Raw genomic sequence first — 24,349 nt, 5'->3', positions numbered from 1 at the left:
AGCGTTTTTTTTTTCCGTTTCCTCAGGTGAATCCGGGAGGACAGCTGCTGTCCACTCCCGTCTGTTGACGCCCAGGCCATGGGTCAGGAGGATTGACCAGGCTATGGGTCAGGAGGATTGACCAGGCTATGGGTCAGGAGGATTGACCAGGCTATGGGTCAGGAGGATTGACCAGGCTATGGGTCAGGAGGATTGATCGGAGGATTTTGTTGATTATTGTTGTCGTTATAATAAACTGAGACAGCTTGTAAAGATATCTGTGTCCTTCTTCATCAAAATGCTAGACCCCATCGCTTATTGTTATTAGTCATTTAAAATATTATTTTCTCTAATCTCAAAATGGTTTCATTGTTTAAAATGGCACATACCTATGCAGTAAAATAGCTGAAATACTGTTTCCAAAGTCTACTTGGGTATTTGTTGAGCGCCTTGTTATGATGGTGCTATGATAGAAATTGATTTCGTGACATCACATTAATATACTGGGATCTAGTGAGCTGACTAAAACTTGATAATGTGCTAATTGTTTTTACACAGTGTTTGCGTTTTAATTGTTAGATGCCGCCACGTTTTATTGTGATTGAGTTTGATGCAATGCCAATGTTTGTCTAAAAACGTGCAGCGTCACACTGCATCGAGTTGACTTGTTTAGTTGTGTCACCAGACGGGCGAGTTGTATATTATCAAAACTTGCAATAAACCCTATTGGCATTTTACAAGTAAACGTTGCATATATCCCAGTGTTTGCGGAGATTTGTGTCCGCCGCGCGTACCGCGGCTGCCCGCTCTAACTCATGTTGGCTCGTGTAATGCAATGCAACAACTGTCTGGCGTGTGAGCTAACTTACTGCTTGACAAAAAATAATAGAAAGAGGAAGAGGAAAATATAATATGCTGCTACTGTGTAAATCTGTGTCATGTCATCACAGCAAAGTGGAATCTTGATGTCAGCATTCACTTCCTAGACAACGGCGCTGGATTCAACAAGATTTTGAGACTCATTCATCAGACATTGAACAATACAATGTCAATCTTACCGATCTACCCAATCAACAACCAATTAGGTTGAATAAATGAATTGATTGGTAGTGATTGGTGAGGGTGGTTTAGGCTTCACTGTTCCCTGTGAAGTGCATGTGTTTTTCAACCAATCATATTTAGCATTAGATAAATTGCCGAGGAAATGAAACGCCCTATGGGGGAATGTTTTTCTACTGTACCCCTGAAGGACAGACCCACTGGCACAGACCTGGCACAGACTCTGTCTGCATGCCGCTCCATCAGTGCCCTACAGGTGTCACTGTTGTTGAAGCATTTTAAGAATAGCATGATTTTTATTAAGAAAAAACACATTTGATTGATATTTTATTAAAAATATATATATTATTATATAAAATCCCCCATCTCTTCTAAAAAAACAAGGGAGGTCCATCCTCCCGTGCCTCACTAGAAAAACCTCCTGTGGTAATGATCCTTCCAAGTCCATTTTTGGGGTAACTGCAAGAGTAGGCTATCATCACGGTTTATAACGGTGAAATACTTTACTGGACAGGCCGCTTAATGTGTCAACCCTGCAGTAGCCTACTCTATATGCCTGCTACTGATTGTTTTCTATATAGGCTATATCCTATGGTTGCACTATAATCCTAATTGACCTAACTATAATATACGTACAGTAGCTATAATGATCATTCCTCCTATAGGCCTACATATATTTATAACGGTCACTACATCACACATATTGTATATTATATAGGCCAACAATAACTGTGATATGACTGTTATAAATATATGTAGGCTAAATATTATATATATATATATATATATATATATATAATATTTAGTTAACTTAACTCATTGAGTGCCATGGACGAGTATGTTCGTCAATTGGTTTAGTAACGTAGAGTGCCAAGGACGAGTATGTTCGACAATTGCGTTTTTTGACGGTGGGACGTGCATCAAAGCCAGATCCATCTCCTGTGAAAGTATGGTGGCTGTTGAATGTGTAAAAGCTATTTTAGGGACCCATTAGGTGGCGACAGTGCTCTCCAGATTACAGAAAGGCGAGTCGTTGGGGAAACGGAAATCGCATCGCATCCGTATGCATCGATATGCATGAAGCATAACGTTAGCTGTGCCTGCAGCAGCCAATCTGCTGCCACAATTGAGCATCTCCGTGTCCGCTGCGATAGCCCATCCGCATGATTTTGTTATTAGTTGTTATTATTCTCAACTGGAAGCATGGGAGCCGGTGACAAATACACGCGGAACGCTGTAAAAAAGCTGGATGTAGCAGACTTTTCAGTGCAGAGCAAACGCAGCAGAAAGCCCCAGAGACACTCCCATACGGAGGAAGAGTGTGCAGTTGAGGGGGGGGGGGCACGCAGAGCAGCACACAACACTGACCCAGACAGACCCAGACAGCAGGACAGGATTGGCAAACGCAAGCTAGAATATCTGATGCCCACCAGCATTAAATCAAGACCAGCAAGAAGCTGCAACCAGCAGCGCACGCAGGGGCCAGCGCTGCTGGTTGCAGCTAAGAAATATTGTTTTGCCAAACAAAATTCCTTGGTTTTCGCTGTTCTATTGAAGGAAATTATTTTTGAGGTGTGACTACATCAGAAAATATTAGCTTCAGTCAGTGATGTGCATGAAATGTTTAATTTCACAAAAGGCTCATTATCTCAGCTTCTAGAAAAAAACGGCTGCTTTTGGTTAAATCAAGCTATCTTCTCCGGCTGATAACTAAAGAACGGAAAATGATATCAATAAACCTGTTTTTGCTGATGATAGAAGAGAGTCTCGTCGTTCTTTTTGCGTGTTCGGTGTTTACATAGTAATATCACACAATATTCTGTGGGCCTCGAGAAATCACTGAAAACGCTCTGAAACTCTGGCACTGGGAGCGTCCGTTCTCCAAAAGTGGCTGGCACTCAATGAGTTAATATCAGTTATATAATTTAGTATAAGTTATAATATCAGTTAACTTGCTTTTTATTTACTTTAATAGCCTTACTATTTATAGTTGTCTAAGAAACTAGCCTTTAAGCATAAGCCTTTAGATCAAATTCTCTTTAGGATGATGAATCAGGTGTGTCATCACTCAGGTGTGTCCAAATGCTTGACCGGTAGTTTGACTGGTCCTGTACTTTGATGAACAAAAATAAAAAAAATAAAACAAATAAAGAAAGTTTAGGGTTGTCATTTTATCTTAGCTCTTCATTATTTTACTTGCCAAACACGGGTGTGGTAAACAGTACAGATCATGCTTGCTAAGGTAACGGCATTGTGTAGGTGGTACTTGCAGCAAGCAACACATGTTAACTCATTGAGTGCCAATGACGTCGATCGACGTCAAAGTAAATAGTGACGTAGAGTGCCAATGACGTCGATCGACGTCAAATGCGTTTTTTGGCGGTGGGACATGGATCAAAGCCTCCTGCATCTCCTGTACAAATATTGTAGCTATTGAAGGTGTATAACCTATTTTACGGACTCATTAGGTGGTGACAGTGCTCTCCAGATTAGAGAAAGGTCAGGAAAACAGCAGGAAAAAGCCCTGTGATGAAAGAGAAACCGCTCATGCTGCAGCCAGAGCCGTATAGATTGCTCTGGCTGCAGCTGACGTTGGCTGCGAACAGCAGTCAATCCGCTCCCACAACTGAGCCCCTCTGCCTCTGTCTGTCTGTCTGTGTGTCTGCATAGTTTCTCCACACGATTAGCCGCCAGAAAAGCAGCACCCGACACTGAAAAGCCAAACCATTCTCAGCAGTCCGGTTTGGCTTTTCCGTGTCGCGCTGGGAGCCGGCACACAAAAACGGAGCACTCCGAAAATAGACGCTGGGTGCGTGAGGCTGTGTGTTAGTGTGGGGAGGAGTTTGCAGCTGAGGGGGGGGAGAGGGGGGTGGGGCACGCAGGGCACCACACAACTACACCACGTCACTACATCAGAAAATATTAGCTAGAGTCAGTGAATGTGCTTGAAATGCTTAATTTCACAAAATGCTGAATAACTCAGCTTCTAATTTGAAACGCCTGAAAACGCTGAAATCAACCTATCTTCTCCGGCTCATAACTAAAGAACGGAAAATGGTATCAATAAACTTTTTTTTGCTGATGATACAATAGAGTCTCCTTGTTCTTTGTGCGTGTTCGGTGTTTACATAGTAATATCACACAATATTCTGTGGGCCTCGAGAAATCACTGAAAACGCTCTGAAACTCTGGCACTGGGAGCGTCCGTTCTCCAAAAGTGGCTGGCACTCAATGAGTTAAGGGCTTGTCCAGGGGTGGGTACGAACCGCCGACCTTCGGCTTGGGAGTCCGACATGTTAACCGCAACACCAAGAGAGCTAGCTCCCTTGGCGGGGCTGATTAACATGCCTTTCTACTGGGGAGTGAGTTTAACCAATCCACTCTCTACCACTCGGGACTCACGAGGAATCCGCGCTGATTCACCTCGGTTACACTAATACACACAGGATTATTTATGACATCTTGTCAGGGAGGAGTGGCTCTGAACTTTGACCTCCTCAGTGATTACTGTATTTGCTAACATGAATCTGATCAACAGGTTGTCGTCTGTCACTGTAGACTCCATCTTACCTGACAGCATCACAGAGTGGGGTGTGATGGGCATCAGCGCATCACCTGAGACAGGTAGGAGGGGGAGAGAGGTGGGACTTAATATAGATTTTAAATCATAGATTTGGAGAGAGGTGGGAGTTAATATAGATTTTAAATCATAGATTTGGAGAGAGGTGGGAGTTAATATAGATTTTAAATCATAGATTTGGAGAGAGGTGGGAGTTAATATAGATTTTAAATCATAGATTTGGAGAGAGGTGGGAGTTAATATAGATTTTAAATCATAGATTTGGAGAGAGGTGGGAGTTAATATAGATTTTAAATCATAGATTTGGAGAGAGGTGGGAGTTAATATACTGTAGATTTTAAATCATAGATTTGGAGAGAGGTGGCAGTTAATATACTGTAGATTTTAAATCATAGATTTGGAGAGAGGTGGGAGTTATTATAGATTTTAAATCATAGATTTGGATCTGTATGTACACGGTTTCTCTCGCTTCTACCATCGATCTTTCAAAATGTCTCCCTTTTGCCTAGCGCATAAACCTCTACAGACATGTTTGTTTTACTATACTTGTGAGGACCTCCCATTACTACATTTATTCCCTGACACATAATGATATAAACCAATATCCACACATGCTGTGTTGCAGTTCTCACCTCTTTTCTGAAATTTGTTGTCAAATTCTGCTAAATTTCTTAGTGGGTTGCTTTATTCATACCAAGCTACAGTATTATGTGCGAGAGGCTCTGATATAGTGGTCGAGTCTGACTCGATCCACACATATTCATACACAAGCACGCACGCACGCACGCGCGCGCGCGCACACACACACACACACACACACACACACACACACACACACACACACACACACACATACACACACACACACACACACACACACACACACAACTAATGTGTGTGCTTCTAAATGCTTGTAGGTTTCTGTGTTGCCGAGCCGTACAACGTCAAAGCATGGAAGCAGTTCTTTGTGGACCTGAAGCTGCCTTATTCAGTAGCGAGGAACGAACAGGTGGTGATTAAAGCTGTGCTGCACAACTACGGCCAGGAAGACCTGCAAGTAAGACCAGCTCACAACTCACCCACAGCACACACACTTCCTCCTCAGTCACCTGACCAGCTCACAACTCACCCACATTTTATGTGGATTTGGGTTTCCAGGGGCTTTAAGAAAATGTGTATACAGTTCAAATACAATTTCTCCTGGCACTAATCTCTCTCCACAGAAGTTATACAATAACATGACATACATTAAATAAACTATGAGCATTTGTGACTGTTCTGCGGCTGTTTTGTACCCAGGTGAGAGTGGTGCTGATGAAGACAGTGGGCATGTGCAGCATCGCCTTCAAAGAGAGACACACACAGGAAGTGACTCTGCCGGCCGGTGCTTCTCTGGTGCTGCCTTATGCCATTGTACCGCTGGTGGTGGGGAAACTCCCTGTGGAGGTGATGGTGCTAGGCAGGGGGGACGTGTTGGTAGGGGACCGCGTCCAGAAACTGCTGCGGGTGGTGGTGAGTCACTTTTAATGAGAATATATAACGGTGATACACCAGCCATCATTTGGTGTTCCTATATTGTTTTAACAAACGAGTCAACTGGTAAAATAGTGAAGCTCAATGGTGTGTTTTGGAATTTACTAGCCATGATGGTGAAGTTCAGACAAAACATTAAATGCTTCACAGACAAGAAAACGTCACCAAGAAAAAAAAAAAAACATACAAAAATCAGACATAAATTGGACATTAAAAACAGGGTTAAAGCTAAAAACAAAATACCCGTGCAACTGTGCGCCATCGTGCAATGCGCCATGGCTGCAGTTATGGAAATCGCCCGCTCTGCTGGCTCCCAAAATCATAACTGACAGACAGACAGGCACTGCCCACCCACCACGGCGCCATTGACTTGGTGCCATCGGCTCATACTACATACTACATACTACAGGGGGCGGCTGTAGCTCGGGAGGTAGAGCGGGTCGTCCACTAATCGCCTTGGATAAAAGAGGTCGGTGGTTCGATTCCCGGCTCCTCCAGTCTGCATGTCGAAGTGTCCTTGGGCAAGACACTGAACCCCAAAATTGCTCCCGTTGGTGTGCCAGCACCCTGCATGGTAACCTGCCGCCATCGGTGTGTGAATGGGTGAATGTACCTACTGACTGTAAAGCGCTTTGGATAAAAGCGCTATATAAATGCATGCCATTTACCATTTAGTAGCGAGCTTTATTCACGAATGACATGGCGATTAGATCTATGGCATGAAATGGCATGGCAACTCATTCTATGGCATGGCAGCATGGCAACTAGTTCTGTGGCGTAATGACTCCATGGTAAGATGCCTCTCTTGTTGTGGTGAGAGAACTACATCACAGCTCGAGTGACATCACAGTTGGGCAATCAGTTGCTTGAGTGAGGGGTGTCTGGGTAGTGTGTAGAGGTAAAAGCACTCGCCTACCACCGTGGGGACCCGGGTTCAATTCCCGGCAGCATTACTTCCGGCTTGGTCAGACGTTCCTACAGACACATTTGGCCGTGTCTGCGGGTGGGAAGCCGGTGCGGCATGGGAGGCGGCAATGCAACATAAAGGATGCCAACTGCCATGAAACACCACAGAAGAAGAAGTTGCTTGAGTGACATCACTGATGGCATCACATTTGCTTGAGTGGACTACAGTGATGACATCACAATTGTTCAAGTGACATCACTGATTAAATCACTTCCATCACAAATTGTGACTGACAGGACCCCACAGACAGACAGACAGACAGACAGACAGACAGACACCGCTCACTTAGCCAATTTTAACTAAGAAGATATCATAGACACTTATTAAGGTTGAAATGAGTTTCAACCTTTTTAGTTTAGTTTGATTTTCACTAAGCAAAGCTATTTTCTGAACCCAAACAGATGGAAGGAGTGCAGAAGACTGAAGTTTGGAGTTTGGTGTTGAACCCATCTGCAGAAGGCGGTAAGAAGATTGTAATGACATTACAGCAGAGCACATTTTCAGTGCTCTGCTGTTAACGGTATTAACATGCCACATTTATGGGATTTTATCCTTAAGTTCTACGTATTTACAGTAGTTGACACTGTCATCCAGAGCCTCTGTGTTTGTGCCTGGTGCAGGGACACAGACAGTTCATCATCCCAAGGTGGAACTGGAATCAGTTGTGCCGAACTCCCAGCCAGTAACGCTCATCAATATCAGAGGTGAGACACTGCAGAGTCATACATCAGATCTGCAATTAGGCCCCGCCCCATTTTAGGGGGAAAACACAAGCCTCGCCCCATTGACTTCAATGTAAAATAGCACTACCAATTATTATTTTTTAAATAACAGAATCAATCTCATTTATTAATGACCCCAAAACACCATCACATGACAAATTGCAACTCGCCTGGCCATAGAATGGGCAAAATACATCAGAAATATTACTTTGACCCATCTAAAATCATGTGACTTATGTCACCAGCCCCGGCTGGTCGTCATAGCGACCGCACATCTGCCCTCCGCCCATAGCCCAAGTAGGCTATAACGTATAAGGTTAAAATTTAATCCATACACGGAACTTTTAAACATGGTTATGAAATCCTGTTGCCTCTATGACCTACATGGGCAATGAGACCATCGGCCAGGAGAATGGATATCAATTTGTTGTTATTTAGCGTTACACGCTACGGGGAAAAGGGAAGCCACCACCCCGGCCGGCCACTCACCAGGCAAGACCGCGGCTTCGCTAAACCCCCGCCTCCGGCCTAGCGGAGCCAACGTAAACACACAAATAAAAGGGCTTCCTGAGTAGCGGACTTTTTCTCTCTCAAAACAATTGAAAACCACCGTCATGTTAAAGCTGAGCAAGGAGATCAATTTTATTTCACCAGAGCCGAAGGCAGCAACACAAAAGACGATGGAAAGATGATGGAAATAACAGAAGAGAGCAACAGGTGGACACTGGAAGTAGGTCAGAGACGGGTCATGAGTTACATGATTTTAGATGGGTCAAAGTAATATTTCCGATGTATCTTGCCCATTCTATGGCCAGGCGAGTTGTAATATATTGTCATGTCAAGGGGCCATATCTTCGTAGAAGCGATATCCCCTGTTTGCACGTGCCTTAAAGCAGGGAAGATTGCAGTTCGCTGTCCAGGTGTTATGCCGAGTCTTGCACCCCAGCGGCGGCAGCATCCCCACCTCACGGGAGCATATTGTAATGATTTATACAGACATTTAACTGTTTAAAAGTGATATAATTGCCTGGTAGACGTGACCTCCCTGATTTCTAAGTTAAAACAGCCCCAAAATATGTTTGGGATGCAATTCTCGGCGGGGATGCGGAAAGGTTCACGGCACGTGTCGCAGGCGCAAATTAGAGCCGTGTCAAAATCATCTGCGCCCCAAAATGCCTGCGCAAACGGGATTTGAGCGGTTTTAAGTACCAGAATTATTCACAGGTGTGGCCAGGCAATGCTGGGCATTACCTCAATCAAAACCAATCAGATTACCGTCTCACAATGGTTGTTTGTGCGAGGCATGCAGTATGCTGTAATTCTCTCCATGCGTAATAGAGTGTACTCACTTGTGTGAGGACAGATCGTCTGTTGTGCCAATGACCCTCCGGGTTATGAAGATAAATAGCCTATGTCCATTGTCCAAAAAGTTTTCTCAATTAATTTCCCTCTTTGCGATGTGATAAAAGTTTCTCAGTGAGTTATAGTTGATTGCCTCACTGAATTATCTGCTAATACCCAATTTTAGCAGCAGAATTTGATGTCCACGCGTGCCAAGGCTGTGCGTAATGACATATCCAAAAGGAATTTTACTTTGCACTGCGCTGCGCAGCACGGAGATTATGGTTGTATGGTATTTGCGCGTAAGATGTCCTTTTCAAAGCTCCTAGCGCAAAGTAATTGCGCGCTGCTGACGATAGGATAATGCCATCTATCCCCACATTTTAGCGCTGAAACGCCTGCTTTGGCATGTGGCACGCCTATGCCCAGTACAATAGAGAGCCGCAGGAATGAGTCCAGAAAACATCGATGCTAACACTTCCGGGTTCTTCACTGTTTTTGGCGCGATGCTTCAAATAAGGTCTGTGGTTAACGCAAGCTTATTCAAACGCGAACCAGTGTTCAGCAGGATAATCTTCACACATGAGGACCACTTTTATGAGTTTGGCACCAATGTTTTTGGTGCAAAAACATTGAAAGCTGTAGCATGGGCCAAGGAAGAACCCACTACATGTTGGAGCTGATCGGATCAGATTTGGGTCACGGAAGGGGGCGTGGCTAGGGAAAAGGGGCGGTAGCTAGGAATAGGAAGGTTGTTGTTGTGAGTCGAGTTTCGAAGGTTGTGTAGGCGGAGTGGCTAAGTGTATCTGGGTTGTGGGAGGGGCATGGTCAGGAAAGGAGCGGGGCTAGGGAAAAGGGGCCATAGCGGGCCCGCTCCCCCCCCCACCACCAGTTAAATTCATTTATTTATATTTTTATTTTATTTTTTATTTTTATTCATTTTTGAATTGATATTTTCTTGTAGTTGGTTTGTATCCTGTCCTATTTTTTGGGCCATTTGATGATACAGTTTTTCTCTCCTCTCCTGTCCTCATCTCCTCCTCTCCTGTCCTCTCAGGTAATGTGTTGGCAGACAGTATAGAGAACTCCATCAGCGAAGACTCTCTGGCCTCTCTGATCCGGATGCCCGGCGGTTGTGTGGAGCAGAACCTGGCCAGCATCACGCTACCGCTCATCGCCACGCTCTATCTGGACCGAGCCAATGACTGGGAGAGCGTGGGGGTGCAGCGCAAGTCAAAGGCCCTCCGATACATCAGGAGAGGTGAGGGGGACGAGGAGGGAATAGACGATAGATGGATGATGAATGGATGGATGGTTAGGAGACATGGCTAAGATAGAGGTGTGAGTCTGGAGGCAGAGAGATGCACACGCTGGATAGGAAACAATGGCTAATTGATGGTGTGTACTGTAGATGGATGCCTGCCAACACGTTCTCATCCCAGGGTGTCAAATTCCGCCGCTTTGTCACGACCCTTCGCGTCACTTTTTAACTTTGACTTTTTAACACCCTGGGTACGCTTTTCCCCATTTTCCGACGCCACCGGACACCACCTTTTCACGAGAGCGTAATGGTTGTGTTCAGGGGCCTATGGTAAAACAACTTGGTTAAGGTTAGCGTTTTCGTTTGAGTTCTAACTTATCGTACGCAAACACCGGTCTCCAGAATGAAAGGCAAGTGTGTATGCCCTCCTTCCAGCCCGACCACAACCCGCTTACTGGCAGAAGTGTTCTTTCTCCCGTGGTGTGAAAGTTTCTGAATGGATGGTGGAAGCAGTGGTGTCTAATAATGTTGCTGATGGATTTATATTACGGTGGGGGGTACGGTGGCGCAGTCAGTAGCGCTGTCGCCTCACAGCTAGATGGTCCTGAGTTTGATTCTCGCCTGGGACGCTGTGGGCGCTCGAGTTGTGACCCCCCCATATCTTCAGTGCCTACTGCCCAGGTGGGCTATCTCGTCGAAAGGGCCTTTCTGTGTGGAGTTTGCATGTTCTTCCCGTAGCCCCCAGGGGGTTCCTCCGTACATAACCCCCCACTAAAAACATGCAGAAGATCATCATCTGACCAGTGACGACAACATCTGAAGTTGGTCCCCGGGCGCTGGAAAGAAAAAGGGACCACTGCTCCTGGCCTGCCCCCTGGAGGAAAGGACAAGCCTGGATGGGTCAAATGCAGAGGACATATTTCACCGGCCACCGTCAGCATGCATGTGTTGTAGTGTTCGTGTGACAATAAAGACGGGCTTCCGTCTGAAATCGTGTTTTTTTTATTTTATTCTGGTTAGTTGAAAAGCCCGGTGCGTCTCTTACAGAGGCTAAAGGTGTAATCGCTGTGTAATAGCTGGACCCAAGGATGCAGGAGACAGAGACAAAATGTGCGTTTAAAGTCTTTACTGACTGAAAGATAAACACAAGGTCCTACAGTTCAGAGTTCAAATCCCAAGAGGCAAAACTAGCTTTAGAGTTCAAAGTCCCCTTCAGGGCTTCAGCACCTTGGAGAGTTGTCAAAAGCTGGAGTGGATTATGTGTAACGGTGTTGTGTAGGTGGTACTTGCAGCAACCCATCTTAAGGGCTTGCCCAGGGGTGGGATACAAACTGCCGACCTTCAGCTTGGGAGTCCGACATGTTAACCGCAATGCCAAGAGAGCTAGCTGCCTTGGCGGAGCTGATTAACATGCCTTTATACTGGGGAGTGAGTTTAACCAATCCACTCGCTACCACTCGGGACTCACGAGGAATCCGCGCTGATTCACCTCGGTTACATATGCACAGCAGTGGACGGGGCTCCATGTTGCTGTGTATTAGTGTGTAGGTCTGACTCTTTACATGCCGTCTGGACATTGCTCCATGTTGCTGTGTATTCCCAGGTTATGAAAAGCAGCTGGTGTACCGTAAGAGTGATGGCTCCTACCCCCCCTACAGGAACCAAGGCGCTAGTACATGGTACAGTACAGTCATTACATTATATTTTGATGGACCCTCATAAAGTGGCAATGTTTTAGTTTTACTCTCTTTTTTGTAAAATGTTTGTAAAATTGTAAGCACTCATTAATTGTTGCTGTTTATTATTTCATCTCTGTCTTTGATGTTAAGCGTTCATTGCAGTTGTGTTCCCTGTCAATCAAACAGTGTGGGGGAGGAGCTTGAGTTTTCTGTTGATGAAGTTTGGTATTCTATAGGTGGTTGCACTTGCTTACAGTGTTACTGGGCAAGTTACTCTGAAAATGTAATTAGTTACTCATTACTCCTTAAAAAAGTAATAAAAGTGACTTTATGAAGTAATTTTTTTTTTTTGTAAAATCAGATAATCTGCTTAAAAGGCCAATAAATATAGGCTAATCAAAGTGAAATTAAATCTCAGGATCACAGCCTACGTGGTGAAGGTTTTCTCCATGGCTCATTCTATCGTCGGCATTGACGTCGATGAGCAGCAAGTGTGCGACGCTCTGCTCTACCTGATGAAGAAACAGATGTTTTCTGGGAATTTCATAGAGGACAACCCAGTCTACGAAACCACCATGATTGTATGACACACAAACACACAGACACTTCCCACACACACACACACACACACACACACACACACACACACACACACACACACACACACACACACACACACACACACACACACACACACACACACTCTGACTCATTCACACTATGGATGTGTGTGTGAACACAGTCAGGGAGAAATCATCATAGAAGAGGCAGAGAGACCAAATTCTCCCTCAATAGCCTCAATAAACCAGAATGCATTGCAGCAACATAACATTTAGTATTTTGAGCAAGGGACTTTCTCTCACAAGACTCAGCTATTGCTATCAGTCTCTCCACCTACTGTATATGTGAAACCTAAAGCTGAATACAAGAGTATGCCCATTCTCTTGGAGGGGGTTGTCAAAGGGCATTCTGGGAATTGTAGGAAGTCTCTAACGTAAGTAGATTGAGAGAAAGTAGATTCACACACACACACACACACACACACACACACACACACACACACACACACACACACACACACACACACACACACACACACACACACACACACACACACACACACACACACACACTTCATTATGAAATAACTCCTGGAATATATTAAACTTGATACATTGATGATGATACTGTCGGCTGTATAACAGTGTCAGTGAAATCTTCAAAAAACAAATGTTTTTTTTAACTGATTTTGGTGAAATCCTCTCTTCCTGTGTGTGTCACCAGGGCGGTCTCCATGGCGATGAGCCTAAGACAACTCTGACAGCCTTCGTCCTCATAGCGCTGGCTGAGGCCAAAGAGGCAGGGATCCACTGTACTAACACTGATCTGGAGGTAACACACACTCAAAATGTGTATATGTTTACAAAGGGCTTTAGAGACCATACAATAAAAGACAAAAGGACAGCAACTGTAAAAGTACCAGAATCCTGAGCAAACCCAAAAATAAATAAATAATCGATAGTCTTTTCTTTTTCTTTTTTTTTTTTTTTTTTTTTGGTGGTGGGGGGGGGGGGGGGGGGGGGGGGTTGTTGCCTTTATTTGATAGGACAGTCTGATTTGAACCCGGGTCGGCCGCGGGAAGGACTAACCCTTTGTGGTATGCGCTCTACCAGGTGAGCCCCATATAGTCATAGCAGTATTAAAGGGCAGTTTAGAGCCCAGCGATTTATGGTCGTTGCGACCGACCATGATCACATTCCATCGTTGGTGATAACGACGAAGTGTTTATACTTCCAGCGACGGGCGATATCCCATCTTTGTGATGACCATCGTCAAGACTTCATCTGGATTCAACTTTGACCCCATCGTTGGCTCCGTTGTCATGACAACCACCATTTTCTTCTCTCCTACCGCAGTTTCTGAAGCCACTAGTTAGTTAGCTAGTTGAATTAACAATGGAAGAAGATCACATATTTGTCGAAAACTTAATAAAGATGACACGGTTCCCGTGCGTTTGGGCTAACGACCGGGCAGATTATAAAGATGCTGTTAAAAAGGCAAATGCCTGGAAAGCAGACATTCTCAACGCAGACGGTAAGTAACAGCTAACACATCGTTAGCATGGATAATCATACAGCATGTTAGCAAGCAGATAGACTAGTTTTGTAATGTTGCAATCAAAACGGTAACGTTATGCCTTGACTGGCTAGCTTCTCTATCTGTCCGCCCGGCATTAATCCATGTGAAAATATCCTGCGATGCGCCTCTGCGATGCGTTCTCCTATCGCCTGGGTGTTTATACTTTTTACGATCGACAGCATCCCAAATCAGCGTTGAGCGATACTGGAAAGGACATCACGTTCAGCGATGCCCGTCCGGCTATGATAAATCGCTGGACTCTAAACTGCCCTTAATAGGTATACCATCTTCTCTGTAGGCTGCCACCCGTAAGGCCGCCAGGCACCTGAGGTTGAGGTCACTGAGGAGACAGCTGAGGAGGCCGTACACTGTGGCCATCACCTCCTACGCTCTGGCTCTGCTGGGGCAAGATCACTCTGTCTTACTCTCAGCTGCATCTCAAGGTACTGTATCTGTTCACTCTGTCTTAAGGCTGAATTATGCTCACCCTGCCGTGAAGGGCGCGGGGGTGGAGCGAGGGGCGGGCGCGTCAAATTACGTAAATTTGTTGGGCGTGGTTATTCGCTAGCTCCAGCGGCCGCTCGCGTTGTGCCTGACTTTTTTTCTAACAGCGCGAGCTTCTCTCCAAACATGGCCGCATTCAAATCATTGAGCCCTGAACACTGAGCTGTGTTTTCGCCACATTTCTTGACCAATGTGGTAGGCTATAAACTTAGATTTGCAACTGTTCGTTTTTAGTCATTTCACCAAGTAAATGTGTTGTGTTGAGAGCATTATTGAGAGAGATTAAAAGCAGCACAGAGTAGTAGGCTATCAGGGCTGAGTAGTAAAAACGGCTTTCAGTAAAAACAAGTTTGGTGAGTCCTTCATGTGCTGATGTGCGGTCGTTTGAGAGTGAAAGCGCACTCAGTACTGCACAGCGTTTCATTGCGACTTTTCACGGGCTGTTTTCACCATTGTACAATGCACACAATACATGCTGATCACTTTCTGAGTATAATGGCATCTGCCCCAGCGCGAGGTCTGCACGGTGACTCACGGAGACTCGCGGGGCCCCACCCCCACGGAGCTTTGCTCGAGCATAAGAGCACCTTTACTCTCAGCTGTATCTCAAGGTACTGTATCTGTTCACTCTGTCTTACTCTCAGCTGTATCTCAAGGTACTGTATCTGTTCACTCTGTCTTACTCACAGCTGCATCTCAAGGTACTGCATCTTTTCACTCTGTCTTACTCGCAGCTGTATCTCAAGGTACTGTATCTGTTCACTCTGTCTTACTCACAGCTGTATCTCAAGGTACTGTATCTGTTCACTCTGTCTTACTCACAGCTGTATCTCAAGGTACTGTATCTGTTCACTCTGTCTTACTCACAGCTGTATCTCAAGGTACTGTATCTGTTCACTCTGTCTTACTATCAGCTGCATCTCAAGGTACTGTATCTGTTCACTCTGTCTTACTCTCAGCTGCATCTCAAGGTACTGTATCTGTTCACTCTGTCTTACTCTCAGCTGTATCTCAAGGTGCTGTATCTGTTCACTCTGCCTTACTCACAGCTGTATCTCAAGGTACTGTATCTGTTCACTCTGTCTTACTCACAGCTGCATCTCAAGGTACTGTATCTGTTCACTCTGTCTTACTCACAGCTGCATCTCAAGGTACTGTATCTGTTCACTCTGTCTTACTCACAGCTGTATCTCAAGGTACTGTATCTGTTCACTCTGTCTTACTCACAGCTGTATCTCAAGGTACTGTATCTGTTCACTCTGTCTTACTCACAGCTGCATCTCAAGGTACTGTATGTGTTCACTCTGTCTTACTCTCAGCTGTATCTCAAGGTACTGCATCTTTTCACTCTGTCTTACTCACAGCTGCATCTCAAGGTACTGTATCTGTTCACTCTGTCTTACTCTCAGCTGTATCTCAAGGTACTGTATCTGTTCACTCTGTCTTACTCTCAGCTGTATCTCAAGGTACTGTATCTGTTCACTCTGTCTTACTCACAGCTGCATCTCAAGGTACTGTATCTGTTCACTCTGCATCTTTTCTCTCTGTCTTACTCTCAGCTGTATCTCAAGGTACTGTATCTGTTCACTCTGTCTTACTCACAGCTGCATATCAAGGTACTGTATCTGTTCACTCTGTCTTACTCACAGCTGTATCTCAAGGTACTGTATCTGTTCACTCTGTCTTACTCACAGCTGTATCTCAAGGTACTGCATCTTTTCACTCTGTCTTACTCACAGCTGCATCTCAAGGTACTGTATCTGTTCACTCTGCATCTTTTCTCTCTGTCTTACTCTCAGCTGCATCTCAAGGTACTGTATCTGTTCACTCTGTCTTACTCTCAGCTGCATCTCAAGGTACTGTATCTGTTCACTCTGTCTTACTCTCAGCTGCATCTCAAGGTACTGTATCTGTTCACTCTGTCTTACTCTCAGCTGCATCTCAAGGTACTGTATCTGTTCACTCTGTCTTACTCTCAGCTGTATCTCAAGGTACTGTATCTGTTCACTCTGTCTTACTCACAGCTGTATCTCAAGGTACTGTATCTGTTCACTCTGTCTTACTCTCAGCTGCATCTCAAGGTACTGTATCTGTTCACTCTGCATCTTTTCACTCAGGAAATGAAGAGGATATCACCTATAAAGATTTTGTCAACCAAGGACTAAAGTTACTATACTGTTTTGGACATTTCATTCAAGAACATACATCTCCATTCCATTCCTCCCTTCCCACTGTGCACTGTGGTTTGACTCAACCCATGAAATGAGTTCTGTCTCCAGTGCAGATCTGCCTCTGAAAAAAGTCCACTACAGGTGGATACATATGTATTACACTACTATCTACTCTTTTAACATCTACAGGTGGATGCATACATATTACACTACTATCTACTCTTTTAACATCTACAGGTGGATGCATACATATTACACTACTATCTACTCTTTTAACATCTACAGGTGGATACATATGTATTACACTACTATCTACTCTTTTAACATCTACAGGTGGATGCATACATATTACACTACTATCTACTCTTTTAACATCTACAGGTGGATACATATGTATTACACTACTATCTACTCTTTTAACATCTACAGGTGGATGCATACATATTACACTACTATCTACTCTTTTAACATCTACAGGTGGATGCATACATATTACACTACTATCTACTCTTTTAACATCTACAGGTGGATGCATACATATTACACTACTATCTACTCTTTTAACATCTACAGGTGGATGCATACATATTACACTACTATCTACTCTTTTAACATCTACAGGTGGATGCATACATATTACACTACTATCTACTCTTTTAACATCTACAGGTGGATGCATACATATTACACTACTATCTACTCTCTTAACATCTACAGGTGGATGCATACATATTACACTACTATCTACTCTTTTAACATCTACAGGTGGATGCATACATATTACACTACTATCTACTCTTTTAACATCTACAGGTGGATGCATACATATTACACTACTATCTACTCTCTTAACATCTACAGGTGGATGCATACATATTACACTACTATCTACTCTTTTAACATCTACAGGTGGATGCATACATATTACACTACTATCTACTCTTTTAACATCTACAGGTGGATGCATACATATTACACTACTATCTACTCTTTTAACATCTACAGGTGGATGCATACATATTACACTACTATCTACTCTCTTAACATCTACAGGTGGATGCATACATATTACACTACTATCTACTCTCTTAATGTCTACAGGTGGATGCATATGTATTACACTACTATTACATTATGTATTACACCACTATTACATACATATTACACTACTATCTACTCTCTTAACATCTACAGGTGGATGCATACATATTACACTACTATCTACTCTCTTAACATCTACAGGTGGATGCATATGTATTACACTACTATCTACTCTCTTAAAGGAACACTCTGCCCATTTTCAACCAGCTTTGTATCATTAGAACATCAGTAGTATTAGTCCATGGGCCAAAGCCCAAAATTTCACTTATTGGTATCACTCAAGGTGGCAAAATCTAGTCACATTTTTTGAAAAGGCACATGTCCATAGATGATATTTTGGTATGATAACCTTTGCTAAGTGGTAGCTTTGTCACAGTTATCAGCACATGAAGTTAACCACCCCCTACAATAAATTGGTATTTAGGTGCTGGTGCATATCCTACTTTAGGCTCATTTTCAGGACCTTTACTCATGTTTTATGAAGACATGTTTGGTCTAATTTTAAAGGGTAGACTCATAGATTCATTTAAGCACAGTTGTGAGTTTGTCTAATAAACATAGAGGTCACATGGGCTCTTCAAAGTGTCAACAACATTCGTTTTTCCACCATTTCCGCCTAAACTATAGTCTTTATTTGAGCATTGTGACATGTAGGAACATCACTGTCACAAATAACAAAACCTGAAATACTCACAGGACTGTAACAATTGAGGAAATGAATAATCTTCCCATATTATCCCACCATGAAGGCTGATTGTGGGCCTTAAAGCAGAATATGAACCCGGGCCAGAATTTTCACTAATTGGTACCACCCAAGTTGGCAAATTCTAATTTTGTATTTTGAAAAGGTCTGTACCTTTAGATCAGTGGTGCCCAACCAGTCGATCGCGGTCTACTGGTCGACCGCGGACTGACCCCAGGTCGATCGCGTCAAAAATCGATTATTTAAAAAAAATAAAAATAATAATCAAATAAAATATAATGGAAGTACATGCAGTTGTTTATTTTAATTATGGATCATAATACAATGCAATTCCATATTAAAAGTAGCCACACAGTGAGAAAAAATAAAGTGAGAAAAAATAAATCATGTATTGGGGAAAAAAAGTGATGCATCGATTTAAGATGCATCGAGATGCATCGAGATGCACCGATAATCGTAATCGAATTGAATCGTAGCCCTCTGAATCGTAATCGAATCGAATCGTGAGGCCAGTGAATATTCACAGCCCTAATGTCAAGTGGTTGTGGAACAACGAGAAAGTGTTGCGAGGTTAGTTACTGCAGGCTGGAAACGATGTGTGTGCGTTAGCGATGTTGAAACTGGACTGGTAGATCTTGGGAGGCTGGCTACTTGAAAAGTAGATCTTCGGTCAAAAAAGGTTGGGCACCCCTGCTTTAGATGATATTTCAACTTGATAAACCTTCCCAAGTGGTATCTTAGTCACAGTTAACCCTCAATGACACCAAACGTTGATCCAAAGAAAGAGACAATCTTGTCACTTTATTTGAACAGAACACCACTATCACAAATATAATATTAAACAGTCTATTTTTTTTCTATCTAAGTCTATCTATTTCTTTTTTCCCAACATTTGTATCCCCCATTAGTGCTAATTTTTAATTTATTTATCCTGGTTGCTGCTCCACCCTCTGCCGATCTGGGGAGAGCTGAAACTGGCTCCATGCTTCCTCAGAGACATGGGCAGTGTAGCAAGTCGCTTCTTTTCACCTGACAGGGGAAGCTTCACCGGTAGGACATAGCACGTGGGATGATCACGCTATTCCAATGAGTTCCCCTCCCTCCGAACGACCAGAGGAGGCACCACTTCAGTGACCAGGATATTGCATGTTTTGGTGAGGGGTTCCTATATGAAGGAAACTCCCAGGGGGCACGGAGAGAACATGCAAACTCCACACAGAAAGGCCCTTTTGACGACCCCACCCAGGCGGTGGGCACTCGAGGACATTTGGTGCAGAACAGCAGGTAGCAAAGATTGTTGGCATCACAGACACTGGATGACGGTGCATACGTCCTGCAGACAAATTATTCCATATTGGAAAGATTATGGTAGACCAGACAATTGAGGAGACCATAAACAAGGACAATCAGACTGCTGGAGGAACCAAGGGTTTCAGCCTGAAAGCTGGTGCAGTCACTTCAGACAGAAGTCAGTATCTGAGGCAGCTCAGGAACAGGCAACAAGTCCACAGACTGTTTCAGTCATCACGATCTACAGAAGCCGAGAATAGAGAAGGATAGGGCAGATGTGAATTCCTTTGTAGAGCTTATGGAGAAAAGCTGGGTAAACCCTCTAGGTCCAGATCAGTCTAATATCATCAGCCTTTCCACAGGAATTGCTGTGTCACCAAGTCAAGTCAGTCAAGTCAAGTGTATTTGTATAGCCCTAATTCACAAGCATGTCTCAGGACTTCACATAAAATATGTCTAGCTAATTCTAGCTACCACAACAGTAGCAATTACAGTAGTAATAATAACACATTGAACAATCATATGATAGAGAAAGACTAACCAGCAACCAAGTTCCATGACAAAGTGGGAAAAAAAAATCTGAAGACATTCTCAGGCATCACAAAAAGAGATAGAGGAAACCAAACACAAAACAAGGAGCTGGTCTTGAAAGAAGATAGAAATATTTTTGGGCATATGATCATTGCTTCGCAAAGTAAAGATCTGCACATTGAAGATGTCCTGGCTCATGGTCCACTGCCTTGGTCACTTTCAACCCAGATGTCTCATTGCGGAAAACCAACAAAGCCGCTGCACTCGCTAGCGAGTTAGAGAAATCAACATTAGCAGTTGAGGATATTGGAGACACTCATGCTGAAAGATGATGGCAAGACTTTTGGAGAGATTGCTGGTTCTGTGTTGAACCTAGCGTTGCATGAAGGAGAAAGTGTAGTTACTCTTTCCCTTTCTTTCAGTTACTCAGTAACTGAATAGATGTGGTGTTTGATGTGTACTGGAAAACATCAATCAAGAATGCCGAGAGATGCAGTTGTGGTTCAGCAAGTAGTAGCACTCAATGGAAGAACATTGCCCCAGGACACAATGTCGTGCAGTGGAGAAAGCTTTTTAGTAATCCAGACAGCAAAACTGCCTTGATAACATTCATCGTGGACCAGTGAAAGCTACCACAGAACTGGGCAAAGCTTCAGGACAAGCAGCTATTTGCAACCTGTGGAGAGACATGCTATTGTCTCAACAAAAAAGATTGTAATGTTGAAGAGCTAAAGTCTTCCCATGAGGAGGCCGTGACCCTGGATGACTATGATGATAATGATGATGATGAATAAAACAGAATATGAATACTGTTTAATATTATATTTGTGATAGTGGTGATGATAAAGATCATTGGTTAAATAAATGATAAGTTAGAATTCTTGATTTTTTTTCTATCACATGTTCTGTTCAAATAAAGGGACACGATTGTCTCTTTCTTTGGATCAACGTTTGGTGTAATTGAGGGTTAACTGTGACTAAGATACCACTTGGGAAGGTTTATCAAGTTGAAATATCATCTAAAGGTACAGACCTTTTCAAAATACAAAACTAGAATTTGTCAACTTGGATGGTACCAATTAGTGAAAATTCTGGCCCGGGTTCATATTCTACTTTAAGGCCCACAATCAGCCTTCATGGTGGGATAATATGGGAAGATTATACATTTCCTCAATTGTTACAGTCCTGTGAGTATTTCAGGTTTTGTTATTTGTGTCAGTGATGTTCCTACATGTCATAATGCTCAAATAAAGACTATAGTTTAGGCGGAAATGGTGCAAAAACGAATGTTGTTGACACTTTGAAGAGCCCATGTGACCTCTATGTTTATTAGACAAACTCACAACTGTGCTTAAATGAATGTATGAGTCTACCCTTTAAAATTAGACCAAACATGCCTTCATAAAACATGAGTAAAGGTCCTGAAAATGAGCCTAAAGTAGGATATGCACCAGCGCCTAAGATACCAATTTATTGTAGGGGGTGGTTAACTTCATGTGCTGATAACTGTGACAAAGCTACCACTTAGCAAAGGTTATCATACCAAAATATCATATATGGACATGTACCTTTTCAAAAAATGTGACTAGATTTTGCCACCTTGAGTGATACCGATATCTGGTCTGGCCCATGGACTATATATCAGAAAACTGTAAACGGTTTTGAAGTCTGTCATTTAATTTGACAGTTATTGAGTGTTAAAGTGTGGACCAGTGACATCACTGGTCCACACTAACTCCAATTAATACTCATTAACTCAAATCAACTCTCAATAACTGTCAAACTAGATGACGGTTTTGAAGTCATTCATCTCTCTCCCACCTACCTCTCTCTGTGTCTATCTCTCTCTCCCACCCACCTCTCTCCCTCTCCCACCACCTCCCTTTCCCACCCACATCTCTCTCTCTCTCTCTCTCTCTCTCCCCCCCCTCCCCTCCAGGAGGTAGCCAGTGGCCTGACACAGGAAACCACCTGTTCACTCTGGAGGCGACCGGCTACGCCCTGCTGGCCCTGTTAAAGAGCGGGCGGCTGCAAGAGGCTGAAGCACCCTTCAAATGGCTGAACAGCCAGCGGAGGAGAGGAGGAGGCTTCGGTTCCACTCAGGTACCAGCAGGGGGCGCCGGGTAGCCCAGCTGGAAGCTGCAGCTCAGTCAACTTGTTATTCATAGAATTCCCACAGCGTCACACACATTTAACTACCAATACAGTGCTTTACAATATACGCAGCTCATTGGCTGTGGCTCTCATTTGATTATAATCACTTGTTGATTTATTACAATCATCCGTTATCTCTCCAGCAAAATGGCCGTGTTAATGGAACAGAATATTAAGAACAGTCTCTTGAAGTTAACTCATGTCCGTTGTCCTCCAGGCTTGGATTAGTGCATAATTCCTTAAACCTCATTCAGCACTGACTATTCTGTCATGTCATGGTGGGGCCGAAGTCCATTCAAATCCATTCACAACTGACTATTGAATTATGAGCTATCAAAATAATAATAATAATATACTGTAACTAGTAAAATGTGTGAAGATTGTGTTACAGGGATGACGTTTTAGGTGGTCAACTGTGTGAGTGGCTGATACATTTATGAATACTATAACCTCTCTCCAAAATGTTTTTTTTTAATGTTTTGCAAACAACATAAGCGTTTACACCAAAAAGAGCAATTTGAGTGAAGATGAGACAGATCATCCTTACAGTGCTTCTGCTTGCAAAACTGTGCTATAGGCTGTGCAATTGTGAAGACATGGAAAAGCGGACAGCCGGGTGCGACGCTGGAGATGTGAGAGATGTGATGTACATTGATTGTGACTGAATGGGATAGATTCAGTTGTCTAAATGGTTCATAGCTGTTTAGGCTAAATAGCAATGATGAAATGATGACAGATTTTAGCTCGGACAAAAAGATGGCTAAAGTGCATCCAAGCTGGTAAAAAGTATCAAAGCAGCAATGAGACCCTCAGATCTTCTTTGGGATCGCTACCTGCTCAGGGAACCAATGCCAACAATCTCTGTTTCACAATATTGGGAATCTGCTGAAGAGCACTGACCCTGGAAACCAAACATAAATATCTGTTTTGAGTTTGTCACCACAGAGACATTTATAATAATAAATATAAAAAAACATCTGCTCCCCCTTCCTTCCCTACCCCCCCCCCCCCCCCCCCCCCCCCCCCAGTCCACCATGGTGGTGCTCCAGGCGCTGTCAGAGTACCTGGTCCAGAAGCCTCCTCCACAGGACCTCAGCCTGCAGGTGGACCTCAAGATTGCGGGGCGCAGTGACGCCCGCTACCATTTTGACCCCAAGACCTCCTATATGGCTCGCTCCTCCAAGGTAAGAGAGACGAAACTGCTTCACATTCATATTTCAGGCATTTAGCTGAGCGTGTGTGTGTGTGTGTGTGTGTGTGTGTGTGTGTGTGTGTGTGTGTGTGTCTGTGTGTGTGTGCACGTGTGTGTGTGCATGTGTGTGGAAGTTGCCATCATCCTTCATGCATTCAAACGCCCTTGTAGTTTAACAGCGATTCTAATAAACAATAAGTTGGTGCTAACTTTACGTCTCTTTGTTCAGTTGTATTTCATCTGCAATTTCTTCTTCTCTGGTGTTTTTCTAGGTGGCCCTGGACCAGGAGTTTGAAGTGGAGGCTCGAGGGAACGGACAGGGAATACTGGAGGTTTGAGCACATGAACACCTTTGTAGACCAATATTGCTGCTGTTACAACTCCAACTTTTGATGTTTTTATTTTGATGGTCCTTGCTGGGAGGTAGAGCTAGTTTCATGACC

At 43.6% G+C, this 24,349-nt stretch overlaps 1 protein-coding gene across 1 annotated transcript in view; it reads left to right on the top strand.

Annotated features, from left to right (window-relative positions):
* The window catches only part of LOC310775850 (venom factor-like), a gene marked incomplete at its 5' end in the record, with an annotated part of 94,861 nt that overhangs the window by 54,094 nt on the left and 16,418 nt on the right, over window positions 1–24,349 (top strand). The window contains 13 exons of the mRNA XM_083635977.1: window positions 4,577–4,662; window positions 5,536–5,675; window positions 5,918–6,130; window positions 7,520–7,580; window positions 7,739–7,822; window positions 10,239–10,442; window positions 12,046–12,121; window positions 12,540–12,702; window positions 13,406–13,513; window positions 14,559–14,703; window positions 22,500–22,663; window positions 23,743–23,898; window positions 24,179–24,238. Coding sequence (XP_083492103.1) covers window positions 4,577–4,662; window positions 5,536–5,675; window positions 5,918–6,130; window positions 7,520–7,580; window positions 7,739–7,822; window positions 10,239–10,442; window positions 12,046–12,121; window positions 12,540–12,702; window positions 13,406–13,513; window positions 14,559–14,703; window positions 22,500–22,663; window positions 23,743–23,898; window positions 24,179–24,238 — 1,660 coding nt within the window. The remainder of the gene's footprint in view (window positions 1–4,576; window positions 4,663–5,535; window positions 5,676–5,917; window positions 6,131–7,519; window positions 7,581–7,738; window positions 7,823–10,238; window positions 10,443–12,045; window positions 12,122–12,539; window positions 12,703–13,405; window positions 13,514–14,558; window positions 14,704–22,499; window positions 22,664–23,742; window positions 23,899–24,178; window positions 24,239–24,349) is intronic.

The sequence above is a fragment of the Poromitra crassiceps genome (genome assembly GCF_964638095.1).
Source record: "Poromitra crassiceps genome assembly, chromosome: 4".
Taxonomy (NCBI): domain Eukaryota; kingdom Metazoa; phylum Chordata; class Actinopteri; order Beryciformes; family Melamphaidae; genus Poromitra; species Poromitra crassiceps.
Note: the sequence above shows the minus strand (reverse complement) of the source record. Positions and strands in the feature narration are given on the sequence as shown.